Here is an 18,794-nt window from a genome sequence, read left to right as displayed (position 1 = left end):
TATAATAATAATCAAAGACACATGGAGTATAAAACAACACTTGAGGAAATTCTACAATACAGAGCCATAAAAACAGAGCCAACAAACAGATCCTACAAAGATACGACAATCACAGAGTCTTCAGCACTTTTGAAGCCATGAAATAGTGCGAGATCATGAAAGTAGTTCTCTGTGAAGTTATGATAAACAAGACAGGTAACGCACAAAAGCATGATCAGGCTAACATGAAATTCATTCTAGCGTTCACCCTTTCGTTTAGATTCATCATGTATTTCGCTTTGCCTCTTAGCACCAATGTATTCATTCCGGATTACATGCAACTTGGTCACAGCATCATTGATTCTCATTCTCTCTCTTGGTGATGGATTGGAGCATGAAAGCCCAACCTCTAATACTGAATCCAAGCACTCTTTGATCCACATTATCTCATTCTTGTTTGCATTGTCCTTCCCTTCTAAGAACATTATTTCATCTAAGATTTCCATGGCATGCTCTGAAGTTGATCCTTTGCCAGCAAACTCACGAATGCTCAGACCCTCCTTGAACATGTCATTAGTTGGTCTTTTTCCTGTGAACATTTCCAGAAGAATGATACCATAGCTATAAATATCCCCAGAAGTGGACACCTGACTTCCTGCACCATATTCTGCATCCACAAACATTTAATAATTTTGGAGTGATTTAGTATCTAGATAATGTGAAACACGGATGATAAAACTTGGCTTAGGTTTCATAGGTTGAATACATGGAATAGAGTTGGACGTTACCTGGAGCCACATATCCAACAGTTCCTTTAATGCCAATGGTGCTATTTGAATCATGCAAAGATTGGCTCATTGTTTCAGATAGGAACTTCGCCAGCCCAAAGTCACCAACATGAGCATTCATGTCTTTGTCAAGGAGGACATTGCTAGGCTTCAGATCACAATGAACCATTGGTGGCTGGCAGCTGTGGTGAAGATAATCCAATGCATCAGCAATATTGATAGCTATATTTAATCTCTGAATAAGGCTCAGTTGTTTCAGTTGTTGATGCCCATCATCTTCAGGGTGTAGCCATGTCTCTAAATTCCCATTAGGCATGTATTCAAAGACTAGAGCTTTGAAATCTCTGCCTTGGTGATCAACACTTGAGCATGAAGTAATGATCTTGACAAGGTTGCGATGCCGGATGCTCCTCACTGCTTCACATTCAGTTAAGAAACTCTTTGAAGCCCCTATTTCTTGAAGTTTGAAAACTTTCACCGCCACAATTGTTTGGCCATTATCAAGACTCCCTTTGTACACAGAACCATATCTTCCACTACCAATTAGATTGTCTGAAGCGAAGCCTTCTGTTGCTTTGGCCAGTTCTGCATATGTAAATCTAGGATATCGTTCCTCTTCTAATGAAGACAGCTCTGGTGTTTTCTTTCTTTCCCTTTGTTTCCGATGAACAAAAGCCCATATGGCTAGCAAGATAACACACAACAGTAGAGCACCAGCAATTGGGATGATGATCTTTAGCCAAAGAGGCCAACCTTTTCTCTTCTTAGTTGTCACCAATGGGCAAGCATTCAAGTGAATTTGCGAAATGCCTCCACAGAGTCCTTCATTTCCAGTTATTGAAATAGCAGTGAAATTTGCAAATACTCCTTTTACAGGTACCTTTCCTTGCAGTTGGTTATAGGATAGGTTCAAGTAGAACAGAGAATTCAGGTTTTGTATTGACTCTGGGATGGACCCTGATAAATTATTGTGAGAAAGATCCAACTCCTGGAGGACTCTCAGGTCACTGAAGGATGGGGGAATGACACCTGACAAATTATTGTGTGAGAGATCTAGTTTTTGAATGCCTTTCATGTTGCTTAGAGTTTGAGGAATGGCTCCTTCGAGTAAGTTGTTGTCCAATGCTAGCTCTTCCATGATCTCACATTGACCAAGTGCAACAGGGATTTCCCCAGACAGCTTGTTTCTGGAGATGGAGAGCTGCCTAAGGTTCTTCATCGTACCAACCTCAGAAGGAAGAGATCCTTCCAATAGGTTATTAGACAGATCAATATATTGAGAAATGTAGGGAAGACTGACAACTTCTTTTGGTATGCTTCCACTGAAACTATTGTTGGAAAGATCCATGATTGCTAGCTGCCGGAGGTTGCCAAGGCTTGCAGGTAGCTGGCCTAGAAATTCATTATCAAACAAATACAAAGTATTCAATTGGGTCAGGTTGCCAATGGATGATGGGATTTTTCCTGTAAAATGATTGCTAGACAAGTCAAACAACTGCAAATTTGCAAGTTTGCCAATTCCCTCTGGAATGGAACCTCCAAGATTGCAGGATGCTGTATCCATAATGTTCAGATTGATTAGGTTCTGTATTCCAGAAGGTATAGTGCCTGTTATTGGGTTGAATCCGATCCGGATCCTTTGAATTGTGATAGAAAGGTTGGTTATGGAGGTAGGAAGAGTGCCTCCTAGCTGATTCACACCTATGAAAAGCATTTGCAACTGGCTGCAGTTGGTCAAAGAGTCAAGAAATTGCCAGCCATCTGCATTGCTTGCTTCAAGTTGATTTGAGATGACATTGAGGATAACCAGATTTTGCAACCTGCCCCACTCAGAAGGAATTTTCCCACTAAAAATTGTTTTTGTGAAAGATCAAGTGCCTCAAGACTGGAAATATTGGTCAATGACATGGGAATTGGTCCACTAAACTGGTTGATGCCTAGGAAAAGAACTTGGAGATTTGGAAGGCACGTACCTATGCTTGGTGGGAGGGTCCCATGCAGATGATTGCCAGCTGCACTGAAGAAATATAAGGAAGAGAGATTGAAAAGTTTGGATGGAATTGTACCTGAGAGCATGTTTCCTGATACTTGGAAGAAGGTCAGGTTTGCAAGATTGCCAAGCTCTGTTGGGATATCACCTTGGAGACTATTATACAATAAAGAGATCTCCATTAGAGAAGAGAGATTCCCTAGTGAAGGTGGAATGACTCCATTGAGATAGTTGTTGTCCAGAGCTAGTGATTTAAGTTTGGGAGTGGATCCAAGCTCAGCAGGAATGACACCAGTGAGATTGTTATTCTCTAACTGGATGGTTATGAGTTCTGAGCAGTGACTCAGATTGGCAGGAATTTCACCATGGATTGAATTAAAACTAAGGTTAAGTACTCTAAGAGAGTGCAAACGACCAAAGTCACCAGGGATTTCACCATAAAGACCATTGTCCATGAGTAGCATGTGCCTGAGAAAGGAAAGGTTACCTATAGATGGAGATATAGAGCCTTCTAAACCACGGTTGCTGAGGTTGAGGGTGATAACCCTCTGGGGTTGCTGGCTGCTGCATGACACTCCTTCCCAGCCACAGAAGTGGATAGTGTCATTCCATGAGTTCAGAGCTCCTGAGGGGTCTTTGATTATTCCCTTCTTGAAAGCTAGGAGTGCTAATTTATCAGTTTCATTTCCAAGTGAGATGGCTTCAGTTGTGGGTACTAGGAGCAAAACCACTATGCTTGAACAGAAGAACAGGAACAAGATGACCACTCTCATTTCCATTGCTAACTCAATATCTCACCTTGAGGCTTGCACTCAGTGGGTTTATAATAGAGTTAGAAAACCAGTATTTTGGAAATTAGAATGATTATTTTCAGGTTTTTTTTTTCTGATAATGCTGTTGGTCTTTGCTTGTTGTCTGCTTACTACTCCCTTGCTTGTTTCCACGCCTTTTTATTCTTTAATTTTTTTGCGACTCGTCTCATTCTTCTTGTTATTTATTGCTATTTTTTTGGCGTCTCTCTTTAATTATTGGATCAATGTCCTGGGGTGCATTTATGCTTACGTTTAAGTGCAAATTTTGTCAAAGTGTTCACATGGTTTTTGATATAAAAAAATCCTAATAGAATGATGTGTGCCTCATCTGTCTTGCTGATTCAGGTAAACAGAAACTTCATTATTAAAATTCTTGATTGGACAATCACCGGGTGGTCCAATGGGAAGTTACATGAATCCTGGGTGAGTAGGGTGTGGTCAAAACCACCAACGTTGTGGTACTGTATGATATTATGTAAAATTATATAAAAATATTGTTCAACGTAACTCATTCCACATGGTAAATCTCCGAGAGATTAAACCACCGTAAATGTTGCACATTGTATTTGTTTATGTTTTTGAATACCCCTTGTGGAGCAAGGCATGTGTAGCCTTTGTAATGATGATAATAAAAAAAATCCTTGATTGGGATGGTAGACTTTCTAAACCATTGACTTCGAACACTAACTTAATAGCTTCCACCGAACTGAAATCTCTGAGTCTGGCTATGTGTCCCCTGAGGGAAGAGCTCGTAGAGCTTAATTTATTGATAATAAAAAGAAGGTTTACAAAACAACAGGATTACAAACAAACCTAAATAACAACAAGCATGAACTAAACTAAAGCAAAAAAACAAAAAAAGCTGTAGAAGACAAGACTAGAAAATGAAACCAAAATCAGAGAAGAGATCCATGAGCCATCTGGGCAGATCGCGACCAGAGTGGAAGAGGCTGAGAGTATGGTTGTTGCTGCCAACAGAAGCCAGAGCAGAAGCAAGGCTGTTCCAGCTAGCAGGAATGGCAACAAGCTTGGGATTGCCAGCAAGTTGGAGGAGAAGATTCGCGGTGGAGATGTCCCGATCGGCAGCATAGCGCAGTGGGTTATGATCACATGTCAAGGCTTGAGGTAATTCATAGTTGCAATGGAGAATACATCGAACGCCCTGATTGCCCATCCAAAGAAGATTGGATAGCAAAAACACATAGCTTTGAGACCGAGCATGAAAGATTGAATCCAGAGAACGAGCAAAGAACTCGCATAATAAACTCAGTAAGAATGAGAGGAGATAAAGAAACCCAACTTACCAATGTTGTTGCTGCCAATCCATCTGTGGGCAAAGAAAAGAAATGGGCCGGATGAACTTGAAAAATTGTTGAGGAGTAACTTCCTTCCAACCAGAGATGCATTTTCCTGCATAAAATCCTTGACATGTGCAATGGCTTTAACTGAAATGTTAATGAAATTGGGAATGGTATTGTTAAATATGGCATCACAACGAGCCTTCCACGGATACCAAATACAAGTCGCAATGACCGAAATAGTGTGAATTGAATAATTATAATCGGGTGATCCGAAAACCAGTGGAGATAAGATCAGGGAAAGAGATCATGATACCCAACCTGTGAATCAAAGAGTTCCAGACCATCTGAGCACAACGACATTCAAGAAATAAGTGCTCAGAAGATTCACAATCAATGTGGCAAAAAACACATAAAGATCTGGGGCCAATGTTGATGCTGTTGAGGTAATCAGTAGTAGAAACTCTACCATGAAGCAAGAGCCAAATAAAGTGCTTAATGCGGGGAGCAACATGGAGTTTCCAAAGCAATTTCCACCCTGGCCACTCCATGGTGCCTTGAAGTTGACATAAACTAATTTGTTAGAATGATGGTGGTTGATTGTGTTGAAAAGAAATGAAAGCTTGCATTAGATACAAATATTTCTTATGGATAGTGAGGAAGACTAGAGTCTAGAGCATGGCAACTTATAATTCCTCCAAACTTTAGGGGGCACTTGGGAAGTGTGTTTCTAGAAAGTTTTTTTTAAAAAAATTAGATGAACTATGAATTTATTGAAAAAGCAAAATTGGATGAGTCTGTATCCAAGATCAAGAGAAGCCTGGACTTCTTGAGTTCCAGTGATTCAGTGCAGGATGCCCCGTTGTTGCGACCTACTCCCTCGGGCGAGATGTAGTCATGTGCTTTGTTTTCCCTAAAGAACTGCGCTTCCTTTAGTTCGTTTGTTTGTTGCTTTTGTTGTTTCTTCTAACCACCCCTGGTGGTTATCTTTTGTTGGAGTCTACTTTTTTTTGTACTGTCTCCTTTTATTAATGAATGTGGTTTATCCACTTCTTCAAAAACAAAAAAAAAATATTAAAAAAACCCAACGAAAACAAGTATAAAAGAGAATATATACAAAAGAGAAAAACATCAAACACAGAAAAAAAAATATTAAAAACCCAACGAAAACAGTATAAAAGAGAATATATACAAAAGAGAAAAACATCAAACACAGAAAAAAAATAAATAAATAAAGAACATACTCAAAAGGGACAAACAGTAACATAGAAAAAAAACTGAAAACAATAGTTTTTTTTTTGTGTTGAATCTTCCTGTTCATTTTTTTAAAAAAAATGTAGATAAACTACTTCAATTAAAAAAAACAAACACTTACAGAACACCCCCACTGAGCAAGGGCAAGAAGGACAAATGAATCTTCCTATTCATTTGTCCTTTATTTTTTTGCCCCGCATAATCATCATGGAAGCAAGTAGATGACATGAGTTGCAAGTTAAATTTGAACTATCAGACTTATCTGTGGTATCATGCATTTGCATTGTAACACGCCTTATACTTAATTGTGTTTATAATCTCTTCGCCTTAAGGTCAGACATTGGAGGGCCAAATCATCCAAGATTTCTATTTTCCCACGTTAAAAAAAATTAGTGGTTACTGAAATATAGATGGTAGATTCATAAAATGGATGTGGATGAATAATGTTTTTATTTTTGTTTGAAAAGTGGATAAATTAAAAGAAATTTATTTTAAAAAAAAGTAGCCAAAAGATTTGTAGTCCAGCAGCATGCACCTCACTACGAATCATTTTCTGTATTATTTCTGGATAAATGTTACTATTAATCAATTTATGTATTTTTTTACTATAACTTTTTTCAGTTGGCTGGAACCATTATGTTACTTTCAATCCCCTATGTTATTTTTTTTAAAAAAAAATGGATAAACCACAATTTATTAAAAGTAGAACACAACAGGACCTGGTAACAAACCAGGAAGTTTACAAGAAAAGAAAGCAACACAGCCAGAAAGACCGACCAGTACTAAATAACAACACAGCACAAAAACCAGGTCCACTAGATGTGGAAAGGAACAGAAGGATAGAACAGCATCCTTATGAGGAAGACACCACTAGGATATACCCATGGAGATCAGGGGTTGCTAGTCTCTCCCCTCCTGGGCTCAACAAATTTTAGGCTCCTCTTGACTGTATGTGAAGCCTCCTCAAGCCTTTGTCTTTTCTGCTCGGGAATTGCGGAAACCCAAAACAAAAACAAATGAGAAACTTTAATAATCACGGATAAACAATCATCAAAACAATCATCAAAGATTCTTCTATTACGCTCGAGCCAAACATTTCAAACCCCCTTATGTTACTTGTCTTCTTGCTTCATTCTAGATACCATATTAGATGATATTTTCAAACAGGTAATTATTTCTTTTGGTCCAAAGCAATTTGAGGGGGATCCATTCTTTGTCCAAGAATGTTTTTGTCTTCTTAATGCTGAAGATAAACATTGGATGAATCATTTTAAATCTTAAATAGGATCTTTTTAATCTTTGGCATATTCATAAAAACCATCCTTTGCTTTTTCCAACTCTATTTGTGAAACTGCTTATATTAGATCATTTGGCCCCCACGTTTGGATGCCTATAGTCTCAATCTAGGGATCCTTGATGTTTTGATACACCTCTGGCCCTCAAGCCAATTTACCTGAATACACAAATGGATTTTGATCTATTAGTATTGCAACTATTGCTGTTCTTGTGGCTGACTGTAATTGGAAGGATGAGGCCCTGCAGATATATTTGTGCATCAGCTGAACTCTCACCTATTGGGTTTGGGTTCAATTGATGAATCCAGGTCTGATATGTGGGCTTGGGAACCTTTTAATAGCTGTGCTAAATTAGGACCTGCTGCCTCTTCTGAACTCAACAATTCTCATGGGGAGTATCAGGAATGGTTGGTTGAATGTTTGAAGGCTTTGAGTGGCCCCTAGTGTAAAATTTTTCATTTGGCTTATTCTTCATGGCTGGGTGAAAGAATTTTTTCTTCATTCCTTAAACTTGAGGCCTGAAACCTTGTTTATTTTTTGTAAGCTTAATTGTGAAGCTATTGATTTTCTGGTGGGTTCTCTTTAAGGAGTCGGTTGGCTGCTGTTTCTAATTTTTTTGCTGCTCTGAATCATTGTAGGTTTTCTGGAAGCAGTTGTAGAATGCTTTTAATTTTTTGATAAAGATGATAAACGTCATCAAAGAAACAGTCAGGCTCAATAAATTTGTGGTTTTTTTAATTTTACTAAAAAAAAAAGAGAAAGAAAGAATCAGTCAGACACGGAATAGTATTAGTCACGGTGACTTAACGATCGCACAGTGATAAATCGTCTCTGCCATTTAATCATGAAAAAGGAAGGAATACTGTTCCTCCCGCAAGAGAACTGCACAAAGATTAGCAAGTAGTAATGATAAACAGTACTGTATCTTATAGTATCTGAATATAGATGTTTCTCATTTGTAGCAGAGTTATCACTGGACTACTAGTAGTTTATTTTAAAGTGCTTTTAGAATGGGAACATTGATGTTTCTCACTTTTAAAATGATGCTCTTTCTATCCACTGTGATGTAATACCTTAGTTCAATAAATGTGAGAAGCCTTTTGTTTTGGAATGGATAGGTAGGTAAAAATGGAAGTTGCTATCATCCCTATGCATTGACCTCTGAAATTTTCTGTTTCTGTAACAGAGTTTAAAGACTACTGTGGATGCTAGACTTGCTAGAAGTAAAGACAATATTCAATTAGTCATTGCAAGAATTGGAAGAGTAAAAAAGCTGTGTGGTATTGAAAGTTTTTCATGTGTCAAATCAACTGTCTGTGGCACAAGGCTTCTTAAATTCTTACGTCAAAATGATCTTATTACTGAGTCAATTGTAGGTTTCAATTTTTCAGGCGTGTGGGAAAGGATTGGCATTTTTGACTAGTGGCAGAGGTCTGATGCATTTATCGCAAGGTTGTCAGACCCGGCCCGGACAATGACCCGGCTAAACCCAGGGGTCAGAAGTCAATGGGTTCGATCGGGTCGAACCGAGGTTGAACCGGGGTCAATAATTAAATATAAAAAATATTATAATAATTAATAATAAGCAAATATAATATTAAACCCATAATTATATTATAAAAACCTACTCAAATTTGATATTTAAATTGATAAATGACCTTATATACACTAGAGTTTTCTAATTATGTCATTTATTTTTACATTTTTAAATATTTACAAATTTAATATATTAATATATAATTATCGAACTTCTCTCGATGTTATTTATTTATTTATTTGTTTATTGGTTGATTTTGTTAAAATAAATAAGAAATTTAATTCACTAATTCTTATATCTCAATTGAGTTTTTATTTTGTTTTAGATTTTCTTATATTTTTTATTTAATTAGAATACTTTAATTTTATATTTTTATAATAAAATTACACTCATTTATTGTTTTATTTTCTTAATAAATTAAATTTTTAGAAAGTATTTACATAACACATTAATATATTTTATTTTTAAATGTTTATTTTTGTAATATATATATATTGTAATTCTATTTATTAATTATAAATTATAAATTAATATTAATAAATATACACGATTTTGTGATTTTTAATGAGAAAATAATAATAAATTATTAAATAATGTAAAAAAAATTAAACATTGTGACCCGATTGACCCGGCCGGGTCAACCGGTTCCCGGTTGAACCGCCCGGGTCACCGGGTTAACACCGAGTTTTTTAATACCCGGGTCAATGGGGTATACCCGGGCCGGCCACATGGCCGGTTCCCGGTTTTTCCGGTTGAACCGGCCGGGCCGGTCCGGGTCTGACAACCTTGATTTATCGCAATACATTTCGTAATTAACTGCCTTATTTGTTGAAATGGGGACTCAATTAGGGCAAGGAGTATTTTTATACTCACTCACTTTATCTCCAATTAAGGTTGAACTGATTGAAATAATCTAAGACTCTAATAGCTATAGGATATAGCAATATTATGTGTGACTAAACAAGCGAGGTGGATTTTATAAATTATAGGTCCTGGAATTGAATTAATATAAATTATATATTCACCAAAGGGTTCATAGCCTAGTGGTACTTAGCTTTATTGCCGGAAACGAGGGTTAGACAATAAAAAAAATCTAGAGTTCAACACTTGTTGGAATCGATAATGGTAGTGGATCACTGGTTGTGTGTGAGGACTCGTTATCCAAACCCCTTATCCCCGACTGAGGGTGTGCGGAGTTGATGATTAATTCGTAGTTCGTGCATATTCCTTGATGTATATATCGTTTGTCGTTTTTATAAAAAAAATATTATATGTTCAGGAATTAATAACAGTCCTATATGGAAGACAAAAAATTAATAGAGAGTTGATATTCACTTTTTTTTATCAATTAAGAATTAAGAGTTTGAGTTTCTTCTTAAAAAATAAACCACATCTGTTAAGAAATATCAAAAGATAGAAAAACAGAGATGAATGATGAGATATATTTACAAAAGTGAGAGAATGAAGAGATACAAAGGCAAGGGACACAAATTAAGAGGCAATCTTAGTTTCTTTAGAAGGACAACAATATCGACGAAATACAGGACTGACGACCCTAGTGAGAAATGAAATTTAGATATGTTTGACAGGTCTCTTCTCTTTTAAATAAAAAAGCCTGATTACATATTTAAAAATTTCAGTAATAAACTTGGACCAATATATGTCTATGGATTGCCCATGATCTATTATCGAAAAACTATGCTTTTGAGAAAAATAAAATTTTCTTCATGTGTTCTGATCGAGATGTGTTCCACCTTCCCATGTTTTATTTTATTTTATTTTTTTGAAAAAATAGATAAACCACGAATGCATTAAAAAAAGAGAACTCACAAACAGGGGAGAAAACATACAGAGAAGAAAAACAAAACAACCTCAGGACGTGGTTCTCAAACCAAACAACCCAAACAATAGATCAGAAAACAAACAAAAGAAACAGAACAAAACCATAGACAGTGGTGAAACACATAGAAGGAGCACACACAACTAGGGCACAACAATCCAAACAACGACACGAGTGTCCCCCAGGGTAGGAAACCCCTAGCGGATGTGCTTGATGAAAGCAGGAGGACTAGCCAGTGAACTCATCATGGCCATCATCACAGTTGTACTCATCGCGCGGGGAGGATCTTAAAAACTGAATGCAATGCCTAATGGCTGAAGAAGTCTCCTTTAACTTCTGTCTTTTGGAGACTGAAACTATATTGACCCAATAAAGAAATATATGACAATTTTTCAAGAATAATAAAGATGCAGATAAGGTAAAACAATTAAAAATGCAAGCATTTCTTCATATCCAAATTTGCCAAATGATAGCTTTAGCATAAGAGAGCAAGAAAAAGGAGCCCGGGGCCCAAATCTTTAACCCAACCATCTAAATGCTTTTTTTTTTGGTTGGATGGGCATTGTTTCTGAGATAAGTAATTTTTTTATTAAAAAAAAGGAGTTGGTAATCCTAGGAGTATACTTCCTCATTTTAGCCCTCACCCCTCAGTGTTTTTATATTGTTCTTGATTTTATTCACTTACAACATTTAGGTTATATCTTGTATTTTAGTCATTTTTTTTATTTATATTTTTTAAAAAAATAAATAAGCGTCGATTTAATTAAAATAAAAAAGTACACTCACACAAAGAATATAAAATAACTAACTGATACAATACAAAATAAATCAACTTAGAATAGGATAACAATAGGGGAGATGTCTTGGATTTATTGGTGATGAATGCAGTTACAAAAAACAAGTAAACAAACAATTGAGAGTGCCAAGCACTTTTGAAAAATAATCATCATGGATGATCATCCGTGTTAGGTGGCACATAAGCGAGTTAATCAGCTTAAACGCCTCAAAGAAGGGATGATATTAGGCATACTCTCCCCGGAGTTAGAGGTGAGAGCCGAGAAAGCTAAAGTTATATTTAATATTTGAGGGTGGAGTTTTTCTATTTTGATCATTTTCCCGATCTAGTCGTGCAAATAAACATAGCCACGGTTCAGGAACCGCCGATTACGGTTCCTGAACCGCCGGTTCCGGTTCCAAAAAATTTTGAACAAGACCCAAACCGCCTAGGCAAGGTTCTTGGCGGTTTTGTTCTGGTTCGGCTCCGGCTCGCGGTTCGATTCATCAGCCCAGTTTGACGGTTCAAACGGTTCAGGCTATTTTTTTTTATGATGTTATTCACCTCCACAATCCGGTGAGCAAAGAAAGTTACAGAGATTCCATCCCGTCTCAGAAGGAACTCCTTAGAAATTAGAAGGCAGCAACCATGATCACCTTCTTTATCAAGTCAAAGATATCCTAGATCGAGCTAAGGAAGAACCGTCTCTAGTAATCCATCGAAGACGAACTCCCTGCCATCTTGCTGCCACTCGAGCTTGCTCCTCCCCACCTTCTCCACCATCAGGCCAGGCTTCCACATCACAGATCGATCCGACCCGCGCCCTCGGATAGAGATCTAGGATTAGGATTTCATTAAAAAGGGATTTAGGGTTTTCAAGTCTTCAAGAGAGGGTCGACCCAAAAGAGAGAACAAATCAACAAAATAAAAGCTTAATCAATTGGTTTAATTCAAGTGTTCAGACCTAACCTAATTAGATGATTCACACGACTCAAAGTATTAAACAGTTAAACCTAATCAGATATCATAAGTCATAACATTATTTTATATAATATAAATATATAATAATATATATATAATTAAATAATTTGATATTTTGATTCAAGTGGAACTGGTGGTTCCACGGTTTTTAAATTTTGAAACCTGAACCCAACCTTATATGAAGGTTCCAGTTCCGGTGTTAGGACGGTTACGGTTTTTTCGGTTCTAGTTCTGGCTTTTTGCAGTTCGGTTCCAGTTCAGTTCCACGGTTTCAATTCAAAATGGCCACATCTAGCTGCAAATGCCCAAAGAAGATGCATGTGATTGATTATTTTTATTTTTATTATTTCTATTTTTTTGCATAAAAGAGCTAAAAAGCTAGATGAAGGAGAAAAATAGCAGAAATTTCACTAGTAGTGGAATGATAATAGCAAAATAGTAGAACCAAAGACAAACTAAATAACAGAAAATCACACCCTTAGAAGAAGACGTCCAGGTTGATCAATTGAACATGGAATGATAAAAAGTGGATAAACCATAAATTTATTGAAAAAGAAACAACAAACAAAGCAAGTACAAAAAGGAACAAACAATGGAAACAACAAAAGGTCCATCACCAAGGGTGACAAACACCTAACAAGGTCCAAAGACCCGAGCAAAAAAAAAGAAGAGTTGAACATGGAATTTTGATAGCGTGCATTTTTGCTAAGATATGCAATTTATTTATTTATTTTGAAAATGTGGATAAACCACATTTCATTAAAAGAAAAGAGAGTATAACAACAACACAAGGACCTAGAAATAAATCTTTTTTTTTTGGGCAGGAGTGACCTCTATTTTACCTGCTTTCCGCTCCTGTATTAACAAAACTATCAGAAATGGTTCTCACACCTCTCTTTGGTTTGATCGTTGGCATGCTGGGATTCTACTCAAAGATCTCTGGCCGAACCTCTTTTCCCAATACACCACTCCTTGGATAACTATCAGGCAATTTTCACAACACCTAAACAACCCGGAGATTTTTTTCTCCTCAGATTCTCCTGATATGTTATCCTTACTCTTGGAAATTATCCCTGATTGTTATCTTAATCAGGATGATATTGCCTTATGGGCTCCAGAAAAAAAGTGGAAATTTCATAGTCAAATCATTCTACAAATTTCTTATTGATAGTGGATTGCGAAGCTCGCATTAACCTTTTTATTGGAAAATCCGTTGCCCTAGCAAAATTTCCCATTTCTGCTGGCTCGCTGGGGAGGACAAAGTCCTTACTCTTGCAAATCTGTTCAAAAAAGTGTGTATCACTCATAATATCTCTGATACATGTGTCCTCTGTCACAATCCTACTGAAAGCCTGAATCACCTTTTTCTAAACGTATCTGGGCTTTCTTCTCTCAAGCATTAGACTTTAATCTTCTTCCACAATCGATCTCCTTACTCTGGACCACCTGGTTATCTTCTCTTACTCCCCAGCACCGAATTTCTTGGGATCTCATTTCCCGAGCTATCTTGTGGAATATCTAGATTGAAAGAAATTCTCGTATTTTTCAAATGAATGCTTTACTGCATTACAATGTTATATTTAAATCTGCTAATATGCTTCTTTCTTGGTTTCCTACAATCTCGAGAGACACCAGCAACCACTCAATGAAGCTTCCTTGAAAATCAAGCGCTTACTCAACTTCTTTAGCGCTAGAGAATCTACCTCTGCTGGCTATCATGACCTCGATGCTGCACTGGAGTAGGTGACCCTGATGTCTGTATAAGTAGACCTGAGATGTCAGACGACATCTTCCGTCTTCTTAGTTTCCTTTCCCTGTTTGTTCTTTTACTCTCTTTGGTGTCTTTGTTCTTCCTTACCCCTGGTGAGAGAGATGACTCTTTTCCTGCATCTTTGTTTTATCTTTGTACTATTATTTAATTTTTTATTTAATAAATCTGTGGTTTATCCACATTTAATTCAAAAAAAAAAAACAACAACACAAGTAAAAAACAAAACAATCCACTAGATGTGGGAGCTGTGAAACAACAGACATAAAAAAGCATTAATAGAAAAAAAAAGGACTAGCACAAAAGAGCACACAAACATAAAGGAGAAAAAAACACCCTGGGCATCTCCAGGTTAACCAGTATTAGGAGCAGCCCTGAAAGGAGTTCTCTGATGTTTAATTTTTTATACCAGTTTTGATAGCATGCATTTTTGTTGCAACCTCAGCGATGTTTGGTCGCCCATAAGGAGAATCAATTGAGCATGAAAGACCCACCAGTGCCACAGAAACAAAACACTCTTCCTCCTTACTTGCATGGTTTTGTGACAGCATTAGAGGATCTACTATGTTCAAGAATCCTTCACTAGAAATTTGCATCTCAACCAGTTTGCGGAGTGTCAGACCATTTTTGAACATGTCGTCAGCTGGCCTCTTCCCTGTTAACATCTCAAGGAGAAGAATTCCGTAACTGTACACATCTCCAGAAGTGATCGCTTGACCACCAACTCCATACTCTGCAAATTGTATCCAAGTGTGAAAAATAATGTAAAAGAAATGAGAAGAAATAATTGATAAACTGGATATCACCTGGAGGAACATATCCTATGGATCCCCTGATATCAATGGAGCTACGTGAAGATGCTCGAGAGGAACCAGAGAGCACTTTTGCTAGACCGAAATCTGCAACATGAGCAACCATCTCATTGTCAAGGAGGATGTTGCCAGGCTTGATATCACAATGCACCATTGGTGGTTGACAACCTTCATGGAGGTACTCCAACGCATCAGCAATGTCTATGGCTATGCTCAATCTGTGGATGAAAGTTAAACTTTGACTCTTGTGCTGCTCCTCCTCTGTTTGTGGATGTAACCATGTCTCTAAACTTCCATTAGACATGAACTCGTAGACCAATGCTTTGAAATCATGGCCCCTGGAATCAATGCTTGAGCAGGAGGTAAAGGCCTTGATAATGTTGCGATGCCGGACGGTTCGCAGCACCTTGCATTCCGAAGAGAAACTCCTGGATGCCCCCTGCTCTGCAAGGTTGAACACCTTGACAGCCACAGTAGTAGTATTGAGAGTCTCCAGAATTCCTTTATACACCGAACCATGTCTTCCCCTGCCAACAAGATTATCATCGCTGAAGCCACCAGTGGCCCTGAGTAAATCTCCATATGTAATTCTTGGGAAATGAGAGTTCATGGAGATTTCGGATGAAGCCCTCTTCCTGGACTGCCTTTTGTAAATAAGAAAAGCAAAGGATGAAAAAAGGATGAAGCAAGCAATTGGTGTACCAACTGTTAGCAAGAGCCGCCACCTTGTTCTCTTCTCAGATGTTTTGAGAGGGCATGCAGTCAAGTGAATTTGTGAAAGACCCCCACAAAGGCCGGGATTCCCAGTGACTGAGATGGCAGAAGCATTTGAAAAGATGCCCTTCTTGGGTATCTCACCCTGAAGATTGTTGTAGGAGAGATCCAAGTATATTAAACCAGTCATGTCCTCCATGACTTTGGGTATGGACCCTGACAAGTTATTGTGTGAAAGAAGCAGCTCTTGGAGGCCTTTCATACTGCCAAAAGATTGAGGTATTGATCCTGATAACGAATTGTTTGAAAGATTAAGAATCTGAAGCCCTCTTATGTTGCTCAAGGATGGAGGAATGGTTCCTTGGATCATGTTATCATCAAGCTCGAGCACCTCTAAGCTCACACAGCCGCTGATGGTTGTTGGGATCTCACCGTAAAGCTTGTTGTGAGACAGAAGGAGGGTTCTTATGTTTCTCAATCTGCCAACCTCAATAGGAAGGGATCCAGTCAAGAAGTTGTCAGAAAGCATAATAAAATTGGATAGGTAGGAAAGGCTAAGTATCTCTACTGGTACACTGCCATTGAGTCTATTCATGGACAGCTGTAATTCATTCAGTCTCTGGATGCTCCCCAGTGATGAAGGGATTGGACCTTTCCAAATCATTGTCATCTAGATAGAGAGATGCCAATTGAGTAAGGTTTCCAAGGGAGGCTGGGATGTGGCCTATGATCTTATTGCTAGAAAGGCCCAAGAACTGTAGATTCTGGAGTTTTCCAATGCCTTCTGGAATGGTTTCAGTGAGTTGGTTAAGGGTCATATCCAGTGTATAAAGATTAGCAAGGTTTTGAATCCCTGAAGGTAGTGACCCTGATATATGGTTTCCTCCCAAGTATATATACTGGAGCTCTATGGAGAGGTTGGCTATGGAGCTTGGCAATTCACCTGCCAACTTGTTCTCATCAAGAGCCCACATCTGCAAACTGCTGCAGTTTGTCAGAGAATCCATGAACATCCAATCACCGGCATCATATGCCTCGAGCTGATTGATTTCTAGATTAAAGTACCATATGTTTCCAGCTCTTCCAATTTCAGGAGGAATTTGGCCACCGAAATTATTTTGTGAAAGCTCAACAACAGAGAGGCTGGAGGCATTAGATAGTGACACTGGAATTGGTCCAGTGAATCTGTTACCTGCCAATTTAAAGGCTTCCAGATGTAGAAGTGTGGTGCCTATACTTGGTGGAAGCTTCCCATGGAGCTGATTAACAGCAACCGCCAAAGTATGGAGCAATGAGAGATTGAACAAGGATGGAGGCATTGTTCCAGAAAGCATGTTTCCGGAGACATCGATTAACCGAAGTTTAGCAAGGTTTCCCAGCTCCTCTGGGATGTTGCCATGCAAGCAATAAGACGCTGAACCACTCCCTAGCCCACAATTTATTGAAAGTATTGTGAGAGAAGAAAGGTTTCCGAGAGAAGATGGAAGGACACTTACAAAGCTATTATTGTCGAGAACCAACTGATCAAGCTTTGGTAGATATCCGAGCTCGACAGGAATCATCCCGGTGAGTTTGTTTGCACTGAAGTCAAGGACTCTGAGATCCGAGCAGTTGGCTAGACTGGCGGGAATGGAACCGTGGAGTGAATTAAAGCTCATGTTGAAGTGTTGTAGACGGTGCAAGTGGCCAATGGTTTTTGGGATATCACCATTGAAACCATTCTCCATAAGCAGCAGTTTCCGTAAGAATGTTAGGTTGCCAACGGCAGGAGAGATGGCACCGGCCATGCCCCCGGAAGCAAGATCCAGAGCAATAACCCTCCCAGGATGCTTGCGGCCACATGTGACTCCATGCCACTTGCAGAAATCAATGGAGTTGTTCCATGCTTTTAGAACACCAGAAGGATCACTGGTTATTTGATCTCTGAATGCTAGCAACGCTGATCTTTCTGTATGGTTGCTCAATGCCGCAGCAAGTTTATACTGTGATAACAGTAACGATTTCAAGAACATGAGGACAACCGCGCAAACAATTGCCTTCATTGTGATGTTTAATGAATTTATTAGAGGGAAAAATGATACTAGTTCATGATATAAGACTCATGACACAAGAATTCACCTGTGTTATATAAGCAGTGATTTAGACAGGAAATATCAGTAGAGCAGGTATTGTTACGTGTGAAGTGAAGGACTAGAAAATGGGATGTTCAATGAAAGACTAGAAAATGGAACCCTTGATGACAGTGAAACCAATACTTAGGTTCTTGTTTTTGTAGTCAAGTCAAATGTCACATCAACTCAATTTTTCAAAAAAAATGTTACTGTCAATCAATTCCGGTATATTTTTTTAATAAAAGTGGATAAACCACAGATTTATTAAAAATAAAGACGGAAAACAACAATATCCAATTCCGGTACATTTTTTACTATGATTTGTTCAGTTATCTGGAAACATTTTGTTATTTCAGCTGCTGGTAAGGCTGTGCCTTCACCCTTTTTTTAACTTCCAATCCCCCTTTTTACTTTTCTTGTTCATATTATCTGGCCCTTCCAACGTTTCTAAAGCCAGAAAGGAATAACTAGAAGATGAAGAATATGCTTAACATCTAGAAGATGAAGAATGTGCTTAAAATGGCCTAGATCTGTTCTCGTGCTACTAAGTTGTATACGGTCAGATTCTAATACATATGTTGTTTATCACTTTAATAAAAAATAAAAAAAGAAAAAAAAAGTTCAGTTCACAATAGAACATTGGCGCTTCTCGCCTTTGTAAAAAAAAACTAATAAAACATTAATATATATATATATATAAGCGCAACGCTCAAAAACCTCAGCCATGTTCGATCGCTCATAAGGAGAATCAATTGAGCATGAAAGATCTACCCGTGCCACAGAACCAAATACTCTTTCTCCTTGCATATAGTTTTGTGATAGCATTAGAGAATCTACAAT

The 18,794-nt window shown here is 38.0% G+C and overlaps 4 protein-coding genes across 5 annotated transcripts; all 4 read right to left on the bottom strand.

Annotated features, from left to right (window-relative positions):
* On the bottom strand, window positions 1-3,315 carry LOC120280061 (receptor kinase-like protein Xa21). 2 transcript variants are annotated; one of them, XM_039286773.1, is made up of 3 exons: window positions 3,245-3,315; window positions 768-2,159; window positions 1-646 (listed from the first exon to the last, which is right to left on the bottom strand). In XM_039286773.1, the coding sequence occupies exons 2-3, from the start codon at window positions 2,113-2,115 to the stop codon at window positions 237-239; spliced, it is 1,758 nt and encodes a 585-aa protein (XP_039142707.1). In that variant the 5' UTR covers window positions 2,116-2,159; window positions 3,245-3,315; the 3' UTR covers window positions 1-236. The 2 variants fall into 2 exon arrangements, with proteins under 2 accessions (XP_039142707.1, XP_039142705.1); XM_039286771.1 differs by lacking the exon at window positions 3,245-3,315 and having other exon boundaries at window positions 768-2,556.
* LOC120281284 (putative receptor-like protein kinase At3g47110) lies at window positions 2,491-3,536 on the bottom strand. The gene has a single exon (XM_039288146.1). The coding sequence runs from the start codon at window positions 3,534-3,536 to the stop codon at window positions 2,502-2,504; it is 1,035 nt and encodes a 344-aa protein (XP_039144080.1). The 3' UTR covers window positions 2,491-2,501.
* Window positions 3,537-14,533: 10,997 nt separating this feature from the next.
* LOC120281340 (probable LRR receptor-like serine/threonine-protein kinase At3g47570) lies at window positions 14,534-16,459 on the bottom strand. The gene is made up of 2 exons (XM_039288188.1): window positions 15,124-16,459; window positions 14,534-15,050 (listed from the first exon to the last, which is right to left on the bottom strand). Exons 1-2 carry the CDS (start codon window positions 16,436-16,438, stop codon window positions 14,713-14,715), a joined length of 1,653 nt encoding a protein of 550 aa, XP_039144122.1. The 5' UTR covers window positions 16,439-16,459; the 3' UTR covers window positions 14,534-14,712.
* On the bottom strand, window positions 16,452-17,885 carry LOC120281283 (putative receptor-like protein kinase At3g47110). The gene has a single exon (XM_039288145.1). It carries the CDS (start codon window positions 17,883-17,885, stop codon window positions 16,452-16,454), a length of 1,434 nt encoding a protein of 477 aa, XP_039144079.1.
* Window positions 17,886-18,794: the final 909 nt, after the last annotated feature.

The sequence above is a fragment of the Dioscorea cayenensis genome, chromosome 17 (assembly GCF_009730915.1).
Source record: "Dioscorea cayenensis subsp. rotundata cultivar TDr96_F1 chromosome 17, TDr96_F1_v2_PseudoChromosome.rev07_lg8_w22 25.fasta, whole genome shotgun sequence".
NCBI lineage: Eukaryota > Viridiplantae > Streptophyta > Magnoliopsida > Dioscoreales > Dioscoreaceae > Dioscorea > Dioscorea cayenensis.
Note: the sequence above shows the minus strand (reverse complement) of the source record. Positions and strands in the feature narration are given on the sequence as shown.